Below are 12,579 nucleotides of genomic sequence, written 5' to 3'. Positions count from 1 at the left end.
AAGAAGGCAATGTAAGACTCATGATAACCTCAAACACTAGAAATGCTGGATTCCTTGTTATCCCTGTCTGTTTGGCTTTGGAAAGTGAGTGTTCCCTGAAGCCACAGAGGGTGGGCCCACTGTCAGCAGAAGGAACCTGTACCAGGCTGGAGCATTGCCATAGGTCTGGTTTTGTTGCCCCAGTTCCTTCTCGACAACTCTGAGGGAGGTGCTGTCACCACTCATGGTGATGGAGTTCAATTCAGAAAGTCAACTTATCTGAGGCTCACGAGTGTCTCAGCAATAACTGAGCCAGATCATTGACTCCAATGTTCATTTATTCTCCCTGTTCCATCACAATGACTTTCCCTGCAACCAGGAGGGTTTCCATTTCCTTTCCAGCACTGTTTATCATACCTTCAGGGAAGCCAGTATCTTCAGAGTTCCTGCAGAGGAATTGAAGTGTGATGCCCAGGACCCTATGCTGGGGCTTCTGTAAGACACTGCATTTTATGTTGCAACATAATCAAATGTCAAAATGACCTCGAGATGTTTTCTCTACACCAGGGGTCCCCAAGCTTTTTACACAGGGGTCCAGTTCACTGTCCCTCAGACCGTTGGAGGGCCGGACTATTAAAAAAAAACTATGGAGGCCCTGGCCGGTTGGCTCAGCGGTAGAGCGTCGGCCTGGCGTGCGGGGGACCCAGGTTTGATTCCCGGCCAGGGCACATAGGAGAAGCGCCCATTTGCTTCTCCACCCCCCCCCTCCTTCCTCTCTGTCTCTCTCTTCCCCTCCCGCTGCCAAGGCTCCATTGGAGCAAAGATGGCCCGGGCTCTGGGGATGGCTCCTTGGCCTCTGCCCCAGGCGCTAGAGTGGCTCTGGTCGTGGCAGAGCGATGCCCCAGAGGGGCAGAGCATCGCCCCCTGGTGGGCAGAGCGTTGCCCCTGGTGGGTTTGCCGGGTGGATCCCGGTCGGGCACATGCGGGAGTCTGTCTGACTGTCTCTCCCCGTTTCCAGCTTCAGGAAAAAAAACACAAAAAAAACAAAAAAAAAAAACCTATGGACAAATCCCTATGCATACTGCACATATCTTATTTTAAAGTAAAAAAACAAAACGGGAACAAATACAATATTTAAAATAAAGAACAAGTAAATTTAAATCAACAAACTGAGCAGTATTTCAATGGGAACTATGGGCCTGCTTTTGGCTAATGGGATGGTCAATTTGCTACTTTCACTGACCACCAATGAAAGAGGTGCCCCTTCCGGAAGTACAGCGGAGGCCGGATAAATGGTCTCAGGGGGCCACATGCGGCCCATGGGCCGTAGTTTGAGGACCCCTGTTCTACACCTATGTACCCTGCTCTATACCTATGTACCCATTAAAATTAATTTTTAAAAAAAGAGGCTGCATTTTAGTCTCTAATTAGTAACTCTAATTAAAAACTATAGTGTTTCTATTAGACATTTAAGTGCTATCAGCCTGTGGTCTAATTGGGTGTTTTTAAAAGATCTTTCTATTCAGAAGATATTTACTTACTGCCTCGTGTGTATACACTCTGAATAATACAAAGATGAGTCAGACCCAAGTCTTCTCTCTTTCCAGGAAAGCCTTATTGATGACGACACTTGAAATGGTTGAGTAATTCTTCTATTACAAACTCAAGGTTTTATTTTCTTTCATTAAAAGCATTCTCTCACATTTCTAACCGTCCTTGTCTTTTCCCTTTTGGAAGCCTTAGGATTTTGCTGTTGTATTGTTTTTTAATTTATTTTAATTTAGTGAGAGGTGGGGAGGCAGAGAGACAGACTCTCACATGCGCCCCTACTGAGATCCACCTGGCAAGCCCCCTATGGGGTGATGCCCTGCCCATGTGGGGCTGCTGGTCCATTGCTCAGCAACTGAGCTATTTCAGCACCTGAGGTGAGACCCAGTGCCATCCCCAGTGCCTGAGGCCAGATTGCTTGGACCATTAGAGCCATGGCTATAAGAGGAAAAGTGAGAGAGAGAGAAGGGGGAAGGGGAGGGGGTGGAGAAGCAGATGGTGGCTTCTCCTGTGTGCTTTGACTGGGAATTGAACCTGGGACTTCCACTGGTAGGCTGACTCTCTACCACTGAGCAAACCAGCAAGGGCTGTACATATTCAGGTTTTTTTACGTGAACCCGTGCTATGTTTTTTCCACTGATGCTTAGCTTTTTCAGGGCTACTCCTCAGCTTTTACTGGGAGTGCAGAATGCCCGCTCAGACCATTCCCTTGAAGAATTGGGCAGGGATTTTAAGAACTTAGCCCATAATGGTTGAGTCAGATCAGGGGGTGGCTCCAGCGATGGCAAGTGGGGCCCAGCTCTCCCCTGTGGTCCCACATGATGCGATAAGTCGGTTGGCACAGGCTCCTGTTACTATGGACAAGTGTTAAATCCAACACTTGAGGGAAGAACTTTCAGACCCTGAGGCTGAGGCACTGGCACTAACACCACTCTGTTTCCCACAGTGTGCAGGAGAAGAGAATTGGGTCGACAGTCGGACCATTTACGTGGGACACAAGGAGCCCCCCCCAGGTGCTGAGGCCTACATTCCGCAGAGGTACCCAGACAACCGAATAGTCTCCTCCAAGGTAACCTCCTGTCTGAGTGTTCATTAATTTGGGGGGGAGCACTGGACCTTGCTGACAGCAGTTAGCAACACTGCTCCTAGGACCGCTGTTACAGCTGCTGTCTGCTCCCAACTAAGGGCTGTGATTACAATTTACATGAGGCTTGTGAACTCATTATCCCTCTGGTTGTCCCCAGAACGTGTTCAGACTTGCCAAGATGTCAGTGCACATTTTCCTCATTACTCTTTTAATTATATTATGGACATAGTGTCAAGTCTAGGACGTTCAATTCCAACTACTGCCACTTACTTATTTGCTGTCTGGCTGTGTGCCAGTCATGACACCCCAGGCTGGAGTTTTCTCACTATAAAATAGAGATGATGCTAGATGTCCCCAGCGAAAGAGTAGGTACACCTTTTACCACCTCGTAAATGAAAACAAGGAACACATATCAGAGGCTGTCAGTTAGGTGCAGCACATGCAAAGAGAAAAAAGATGATTAGAATGTCATCGTTTGAACAAAGTGCCTTGTTTTTGTTGACTGGGGCGGGGGACTGCAGGTGCATATATTTCATGTTGAGAGAGTGCTGTTGAATGAGTCTGAGGACTGGGTGGAGAAGTTTGTAGCTGGCTTTGACGAAATTGGTAAATGATGGCTTTTCATATTATGGAGAACTTTCCTTCTAGGTGTTTACACACATGCCCAGGACGGATTGCACGTGTTCCTGGGTTCACCAGCTGCGTAGATCTGTGGTAGATACGCTTTCACACATGAGGGTCCAGGATGTGTGGCGGCTCCTATGAGCTCTCAAAGGGTGTTTGTTAAGAAGACTTAACAAACAGCAAAAGTTTGTTTCTCAAGGCAGTTTTTTTTAAATGGAATCATTTAAAAATGGCAATGTAAAATAATAATAAATAATAATAATTGCAGCTTTACTCTCCAGAAACACAATATGGGTAAGTTATTGCTCATAAACAAAATCTCAGGCAAACAAACGTAGGCATGTTTACTCAGGTATGGTAAATGAAGAGGAGCAATACAATGAGGAGGAGCTCCGTAACCAAAACCCGGTCCAGTTGTGACATTTATAGATTTGACACAGTCTTAAGTAGAGATTAATAAAGGTGATTGCGGTGCACATGTGTACTCTGTCAACTGGTGGCCAAAAATAAAAGAAAATCTCAAGAACATTAGAAAAATATAAAGAAGGTTTTTTCAGTTGCATTTGACATACAATATTATATTAGTTTTAGGTGTACGAGACAGTGACTAGACATTTATGTAACTTAAGGAGTACCCATGTGACAGCATACATAATTATTACAATATTATTCACTCATTGCCTATGCTTTACTTGACATCCCTCTATTTTATAACTGGCAATTTGTATTTCTTAATCTTTTCACCTTTCTCACTCATTCCCTCCCCAAACCCCTCCCATCTGGCAGCCATCACTTTATTCTCTGAATCTATGAATTTGTTTCTGTCAAAAACGTTTCTTTAAAAATCCCCTTTGTAGTACAAATGCATCGAGAGATGGGGTAGTACACTGCAAAACATTCAAATGTTGTGCCATGTGTGAACTTGTCAGGATAGGAGTCCGGGGTACAGTTGATGGGGCATATGACCTGCCCACGCTGCCCCGTATCTAGTCTGATAGGGTGTTTGTCAAAGGCACTTCAGCCACTAATACAGTCTCTGTGTAGCTGCGTTCCCTGTCCAGGGGCAAAGCTTGGCATTGATAGTTTTAGCCCCCAGTTTCTTCTGGTAGATATGGAAAGTTGTCTACGAGGCTTTGTGGAGAAATGGTACGAAATGCAAAGCACCTGGTTGATTGGCAGCACCAAAGGGTCTTCTTGATGCAGTTGGCAGAATATAGCTGGAAGTTGATGAATGCTTTATTTATACTAAAAGCCCTTGTCACCGAAAGCAGTGACATCTAAATCCCATCCGCTTTGTTATCTGATTCAAGTTTTAGAGCAGGGGTCGGGAACCTTTTTGACTGAGAGAGCCATGAATGCCACATATTTTAAAATGTAATTCCGTGAGAGCCATACAACGACCTGTGTACGTTATGCATTATCCAATAAAAATTTGGTGTTGTCCCGGAGGACAGCTGTGATTGGCTCCAGCCACCCGCAACCATGAACATGAGCGGTAGGAAATTAATGGATTGTAATACATGAGAATGTTTTATATTTTTAACGTTATTTTTTTTTTTATTAAAGATTTGTCTGCAAGCCAGATGCAGCCATCAAAAGAGCCACATCTGGCTCGCGAGCCATAAGTTCCCAACCCCTGTTTTAGAGCCAATTTATTATGGTCCTATTTTTCTTTCAAATATTACCGCAGCTAATAGCCAACAATAATTTTGAGATGCCTTATCTTACCTCCTCACTCTACCACTCATCAGCTTTTCTCTCCCTTCGTCCGAGTACCCTTCCTCTCCCTGCTGTGGTGCCTTCCCGCCCCCCAGCTGCCCCACATGGACTGGAGCTCCCAGAGCCTCATTGGCTCCCAACAAAGGAAACCCTGTGCTGGTGCTAGACATGCGGTTTGATAGAGCTGCATGTTCCTGGGGACCTTTTTGAAACTGTTTCTTCTTGGAAAAGCTCCTTCATACCAGGATACTCTAGAGTAGGAACTAATAGAATTAAGTCAACATCCTTTCAGGGGGCCGGCCAGGCTGAGTCCCCACAGAAGAGGGGTCAAGCGTTGGGTAAAGTACTGGTCGGCTTTCATCTCGGCTCAGAGTAAAGAGGAGACTGTGCTCTCAAATTCCTCACAGAGCAGGATCAGTGGCTTTATATCAGTAGATGATGGTGTGTAATTTCAAGGGAAAGTTACCGACGACATCACCTCTATTGTGAGTCAGATCTGGTTCAGGAGAGGACCTCAGAAAAGTGAGATTTGGAATCCAGGCTGGTGACTAGGTCGGCAGTGGCATTGATTTAGATCACCTGGAGTGGAAACCCAGAGTGCATTCTTGTTTTTATTTAAAAACAGCTCAGGATATATGAAAATACATTTTTTTTTTTTTTACAGAGAGAGGGATAGACAGGGACAGACAGACAGGAACGAAGAGATGAGAAGCATCAATCATTAGTTTTTCATTGTGACACCTTAGTTGTTCATTGATTGCTTTCTCATATGTGCCTTGACCGCGGGCCTTCAGCAGACCGAGTAACCCCTTGCTCGAGCCAGCGACCTTGGGTCCAAGCTGGTGAGCTTTTGCTCAAACCAGATGTGCCCGTGCTCAAGCTGGCGACCTTGGAGTCTCGAAACTGGGTCCTTCTGCATCCCAGTCTGACGCTCTATCCACTGCTCCACCACCTGGTCAGGCTGAAAATACAATTTGACTTGTAAAACAAATTTCTAAGCAAGTTTGGAGAACTTGTTTGTGGTAATATACCTATGTTTTCTTGGGAAGAAAACTTTTATTTCTATCTTAAAAGGAAAAGACTGCTGGCTAAGACTTCTTAAGTAGTACACAAGAACATGCTCAGTAAGTCTCACTTACCTTTTGCATATTTATACTAGAGGATAAAAAAGGCCAGTCTAGTTATGTTAAACTTTGCCCTGTGGCATAGAAGCGCAGTCATTGGTGATCAGTGATTGATTTGAGTTCTATTTCCTTTTGAGGGAGACATACTAGCCAGTTGTCTGACAGAAAAAGGAAAACCACGAAATTACTTCCAGCATGACCCCCTTCTGACCACATGCAGGCTTGCCTGAGCTCACTGTGCTGGCAGATAGTGGACTCAAGAGAATGTTGGAGCGTTGCTTCAACAAGTTCACAAAACTACTTTTGGGCACAAAATTCATGTGGCTCTCAGCTCTGCCCTAAGTTGCTACATAATTAGTAGTAGGCTCAGGCTCACTGTCACTCCATACTTTCAACAAAGCTAAATAACTTGATTACTGGCAAGGGAAATTTTTCCTCTTGTGAGCCGGAGCAACATGTAATTTTGCAGGTCTCGAGAGGGAACAGTGGAGGATTAGAAAATAAACACAGAGAAAAAGGATGGTATCGGGAGGACTCATTGCCAAGACTGATGGTCTGCAAGAGTGAGCCTGCACCCCCAAAACACCTTATTTATAGTGCAGAGAGCAAAGCCATTTGCAAAACAAAGAGAGCTCAGATACAAAGTCACATTTCTGAGGGAAACCAAGATTCTCCCAAGTGCAGAAAAATCCCCACTGTGCATAACATATTAACTTCACAAAACAAAGGGTAAAAAGAAAACTGCCTCCAGTCTCTTTGAGGGACATGGAGGATGGGACCAGTAGAAACCATTAGCATTATAGCTAACATGGAGGTGTGGGGAAGGGCATGTAAATTGCCTTTACCAACTTAATCAAACATTCATAGGTTGTGGGGCAGAGCTTAGCCCTTTGGCTTAAGACTTAAACTGCGAGGACTTTTGTCAGCTTGCAGTCTCCCACAACCACTGCCGATTAGATATGGGCAGTGCTCTTGTTGACTTCCAAGTTTATCATGTTATTTAAGCTCTGAAACAACCCTGTGAGGCCATTATTACTTATTAAATCCAGCCTACTCCTGGAGACACCAAGTTGCAGAACAAAGTGTATGAGTCAGTCCTTCAGCCATGCACCCGACCCTGAGTTCAGCACTCCCTCTGCAGGGCCGGCACTGCCTCTCTTACCAGCTCATCCTGGTGCTCACTTATTTTCTAACATCAGTAATCCAGAATTGGGGCATAATTTTCTACTTTTTACATTCCCATCTCCTAATCATAAATGAAAGAGAAAGTTGAACTCCATATGAGTTGCTTGCATTTCCCAGGAGATGGGTGACCGGCCTCCGGCATGTTTTTAGAACTGTCCTTTGTACTACAGTGGTGCTGAATCCACTTGTGGGTACACAATAGGCAAGGCTTTAGGGCAGTTTCCGGAGCTCTTATCTTCCTTTCTGGCAGCTGGCAAAGAACAGTGCCCAGGGCTTTTTTCTCAAGAGTTTTTCTTTAACTACAAGACTAAAGGTAGACCAAGTGAGACTTTCTCTTCTTTGTCATGGGCCATACTCAGTGCATAACCCAGAACCAGAGGTGACTTACGCACAGAGGAGAAGAGATTGGACAAAACCAAGCTCAGGTGCTCATGAGGCATTCTTCTCTCATAGCTTACAACACACAGAACAGATGCAGAGACTCGGTGTATGTCATTTTCTGTAATATGAAATAAATGCCAGGAATATTAGTTGTCTTGTAGCATTCAGCCCTTCCCAAAATGTGTGTTATAGAGAAGAGACATTCTCTGATAGACTCAGACTTCTCAGTTTTCTTGTAGCAAAAAAAACCCCCATTTTATTCCATGCCTATGGCTCAATCCCAGGGATTTCCACTATTAAGTACTATTCTACTGACTGCATCACAACAAAAGGTAAGCCTTGATCGCTGAGTATGGGTCAGAGTATTTTATTATTCTTTGTAGTACACAGTGCATTGCATTATATCTTGCTCACATGTCTAAGCAAATATTTAGGTCATTACCACTTAACAAAGATAAAAAATGTGCAACTGGCCCACCATTATCACTTTTCTGGCTCTTATATATGTAATAAAATGCTCATTTTATTTTATTCACATGTTACTGTTAGTGCAGTCATGAATGTTTAAATTAAATTATTGGGTTTTCAATTTTCTTATCATACATCATCAATTATAACCCTCTTTTTTTTTTTTACCACATTAATAATCAGAGTAATGACTTAGAGTAATTTATTCTGTGAAATATAGAAATTACGAAGTTTAATGTCAAAGCTATGGTATGGTTCTTCTATACCTGATAATAAAGAAACCATTTAACTGATTTTAAATTCTAGAATTGTGCTGGTTACCTGGAAGATTAGAATTAAAAATTAAAAATACAACACCATTTACATTAGCACCAAAAGGAAAAGTAATACATACTTGTACATACTTAAGTATAAATCCTGCAAAATATGTACATCTATATGAGAAAAATTACATAGAAAATGTTGCTAAAAGAAATCAAAGATTTCAGTGAATGGAGAGATATTCCATGTTCATGAGGAGAAAGAGTCAGTGTTGTTAAGATATGAATTCTTCCCAACTCAATCTATAGATTTAACACAATCCTGACCAAAATACCATCAAATTATTTTGGAGATATCAACAAACTGATTATAAAGTTTATATGAAAGACCCAGAATAGTCAACATAATATTGGAGGAGAAGAACGCAGCTGGAAGACTGACACTACCTGACTTCATACTTTATATAAAGCTACAATAAAGACATTGTGGTGCTGATGAAAGAGTAGGCTGATAATTCCATCGAACAGAATAGAGAGTCTAGAAATAGATCCACATAAATATAGTTAACTGATTTTTGACAAAGGAGCAAAGACAGTCCAATGAAGAAGAAAACTCTTTTCCACAAATGGTGCTGGAACAAATGAACATCCATGTGCAAAAAAAAAAAAAGAACCTTGACGCTAATCTTACACTTTTCACAAAATTAGATCTAAATGTAAAATGCACAATTTAAAGGTCCTGGTTGATAGCACAGAAGAAAACCTAGGTGACCTTGAGTTTGGCAATGAGTTTTTGATACCGCTCCAATAACTAACCATGAAAGGTAAAAATTGATGAGATGGACTTTATAAAAATTTAGTTTTCTACTCTTTAAGACATTGGTAAGAGAGTTAAAAGACAAATTATTGACTAAGAGAAGATATTTCCAAAACACATATCCTGTGAAGGACTAGTATGAAATGATATGTGGAAGATAAGCGTGGGTAGGGTGTGGTGGGTTTGGGACCTAGGAGATTAATTTCTCAATCTCTAGAGACTCTCTTGGAGTAATTTATTGGGGCCAACTTGAGAAGGAAACTAAAAATAAGCCAATAATTGTCATGGGATGGTGGAACCCTCCTTTGTTTTCCTGCTCATTAATGAACTTCATTATGAATTTGTGAATGTAAATTAGAATAGAAAATGGAAATTTCCTATATACTCTGCAAGCAGTCAGAAACTTAGGCAAAGAAGCTTTTTCTTTAAACCGTGGCTATATAGTGAAATGATATAAAAACCAAATTCAGAACATGTTGGCTAATATTAGGGCCCTACCAGGCTTTCGTTATTATAAATATATTCAGTTTTCAAGAACTTGTGTTTGAGATTGACATTAAAGGAGCTCTTGGTTGGACAGCATGGTAACGACGCCAGCCCACTGCCCTGGTAGGAGCTGTGTAGGTTCTGTTTATTATACAGACAGAGGGCAGAGGGCCAGGGCCACTGTACACTTTGAACAGAACCCTTTCTCACTCTGCAGTAGACTATCTTTAATAAAGGCAAAAACTTGTCATGAAATTTTAAAAACAATTTCCAGGCTCAGTGTTTATTGCAGATTAATGACATCTGGGACATTGTTGCTTTGAGCACAAAAGTTAGGGAAAGTCTCCTTCTGAGGCAAAACTGCAAGGATTGGAGAGTAAGTGGCAACCCGAACGCTTCTCCCTGCTTGGTTCCCCGTTCCGTCTTAATAAAGAGGAAGAGCTCTCGTGTGGCGCTGACACAGACACCTCCCTGTGTAGGAACTGTCTCCACGCTGGGTCAAGACCATCTAATAACACTGACTTCTTTTTGGCTTTCTGTTAGCGTCTAGTCACACTGTCACACATACAAAAAAAGAGTTTATGAAGAAATTTCAATCAAGGAAAAATACTAAACTTGTATATTTTGAGTTAACGATCATAGGTTTCTATTTTATGGAAGACATTTTAATAAAACTATTATTAAGCTACTTTGCATTACCTTGAATATTCTGGAACGAGGTAACTCACATAGCCTACTTTTGGAGAACACATTTTCTACTAGCAGTTTGTTTTTGTAGTCAACAAATTGATAAAATGTCCGCAAACACTCTAAATTTTGAATTCTGAGTTTTATATCTGAAACTAAACACCGTGTACTTTGATACCCAGTGCTCCTTATGTAGTAGAGTAACACGAAAGTAAAATGTGATCAGAATGACACCTTTCTGTTCTTCTTTCCTACAGTACACATTTTGGAACTTCATACCCAAGAACTTATTTGAACAATTCAGAAGAATCGCCAACTTTTATTTTCTTATCATATTTCTGGTACAGGTAAGGCCAGTAACCTTTCTTCTGCCACCTCAAATCTAAATGAGTAACATTATTTTCCCAGGTGACCGACTATGGTTTGCTCAGAAGAAGGAACAAGGACTTGATGCCGCTTATCTACAGTTCCTTCCTTTATTTTCTTCAGGGACAAGTGTGTTGCTTTAGAGAGGCCTATACGCTAAAACACGCACACAAGCACTGTCTTTGAGTTGGTTGTGGTTCCCTTCCAGCACTGGAGGCGGGGCGGGGGGTCAGGAGCTTTCTGATCTTTAGGAGGAATTCAACGGCCAGCTGATCATTATTGTACTTCCTAAGTATGCATAGATTCTCCAAAGAAAATGTTAAGAGAAAGAGAGAGAGAAGTGGAGGAAGAAAAGGAGAGTGAAAATTGCAATGAGGTGTGAATTTAGTAACAATAGGTCAGGTATGTTTTAAGAACAGCAGTCCAATTTTTTTCAATCGTAAAAAGGACTTTTATAATTTCCCCAACATTAAGTTATCCAGATAGTGTAAAGTGTGGCACCAGAAGCAGAGTAGTAAATTAAAATGAAATATACAGGTCACTGTCTTTAGGTCCAAGGTCACTGGCTTGAGCAAGGGGTCACTGCCTCGGCTTGAGTGACACCCCCCCCCACCCCCATGAATGCACATATGAGAAGCAATCAATGAACAACTAAGTGCTGTAGCTACAAGTTGATGTTTCTCATCTTTCTCTCTTCCTGTCTGTCTCTGTCTTTATCTCTAGCTAAAAAAAAAAAAAAGAGTGAAATATATAGTGCTATCAGACTTGCATCTTTGCCACTGCTAACATGGTTTTCTTAAGCATTTCCCTTAATTATAATTATAAAGAACTGCCCTCAGTTTATAGTAAAAGAGGATGATTACTTCTTACCTGATTTATCTCTAGTAGTGAGGTATCAGGAAAGCAATTTAAAATAAGTGAAAGCAAATGTTGGATAGTATAACAGGGACAACCAGTCTGTCTAATGTCACTCATACATGTTTTTGAAAATGGCTCTACAACTCTTTTCATTGCAGTTGATTATTGATACACCTACAAGTCCAGTAACGAGCGGACTTCCACTGTTCTTTGTCATTACTGTCACAGCTATCAAACAGGTAAGAATTTTGCAGACAGAGGAAAAAGGTCATTATCTTTGTTGTATGATGTTGCCTCTTATCCAAAGCAAAGTTTGTTTTAGCTAGTTCACAAAAAACTTTTATGTTCTAGAATTCATTTTTATAACTTTTTTAGATTGATACTTGAGTTAAAATAATAGAGATTATATAATTTAGTTGCTAATTTGGTGCCCTGTGAGTTTGAGGAAGAAACTATAGTTTTCACACTGACTCAACCAGAGATGGTGTCTGATTTTAGATGAGTTGTTTAACCTGGCTTTGTTCTCGACCCTCTTAACTGCGAGGATCTGGTACCTACAGAGAGACTGGGATGTGGCTTCATAAAGAACATGCTAACTCCCAACTCACTGGTCCTAATGGATAAAGCCAGTGACTAACAGTAAAAAGAACGTGTCGTAGTTATTTCCACTATGCATTTAGCCAGGTTAGTGTGGCAACCCTAACTACTCTCTAGTTTCAGAAAATTTCCACCACATGACAGCTCATGGGTACAGATGTGTAGCCACATCTGGAGGTGCAGACAGCTCTTTTAGCCACCTGGTTTTTCTTTCATGTGCTGGGAAATATTACAGAGAAAAAGTAATTCATCATCCTTAACTCAAATGCACTTTTACATCCAGCGAAACCCAACTCAAAAGGCATGTTAATCAATCTAGAAAACCCCAAACTCTTGGTTGGAAAGAGTGTGTTTTCTTTTACTGGGGGAAGATTTTTAAAGTTGAAAGCATTT

At 41.7% G+C, this 12,579-nt stretch overlaps 1 protein-coding gene across 6 annotated transcripts in view; it reads left to right on the top strand.

Annotated features, from left to right (window-relative positions):
- The window catches only part of ATP11A (ATPase phospholipid transporting 11A), a 150,837-nt gene that overhangs the window by 74,655 nt on the left and 63,603 nt on the right, over positions 1-12,579 (top strand). For all 6 annotated transcript variants that reach the window (XM_066236820.1, XM_066236822.1, XM_066236825.1 and 3 more), the window contains exons 2-4: positions 2,474-2,596; positions 10,623-10,712; positions 11,748-11,828. In XM_066236820.1, coding sequence (XP_066092917.1) covers positions 2,474-2,596; positions 10,623-10,712; positions 11,748-11,828 — 294 coding nt within the window. The remainder of the gene's footprint in view (positions 1-2,473; positions 2,597-10,622; positions 10,713-11,747; positions 11,829-12,579) is intronic.

Source organism: Saccopteryx bilineata, chromosome 6, assembly GCF_036850765.1.
Source record: "Saccopteryx bilineata isolate mSacBil1 chromosome 6, mSacBil1_pri_phased_curated, whole genome shotgun sequence".
Classification (NCBI taxonomy): domain Eukaryota; kingdom Metazoa; phylum Chordata; class Mammalia; order Chiroptera; family Emballonuridae; genus Saccopteryx; species Saccopteryx bilineata.
The sequence above is the reverse complement of the archived record's forward strand: the minus strand, read 5'-3'. Positions and strand labels throughout refer to the sequence as shown.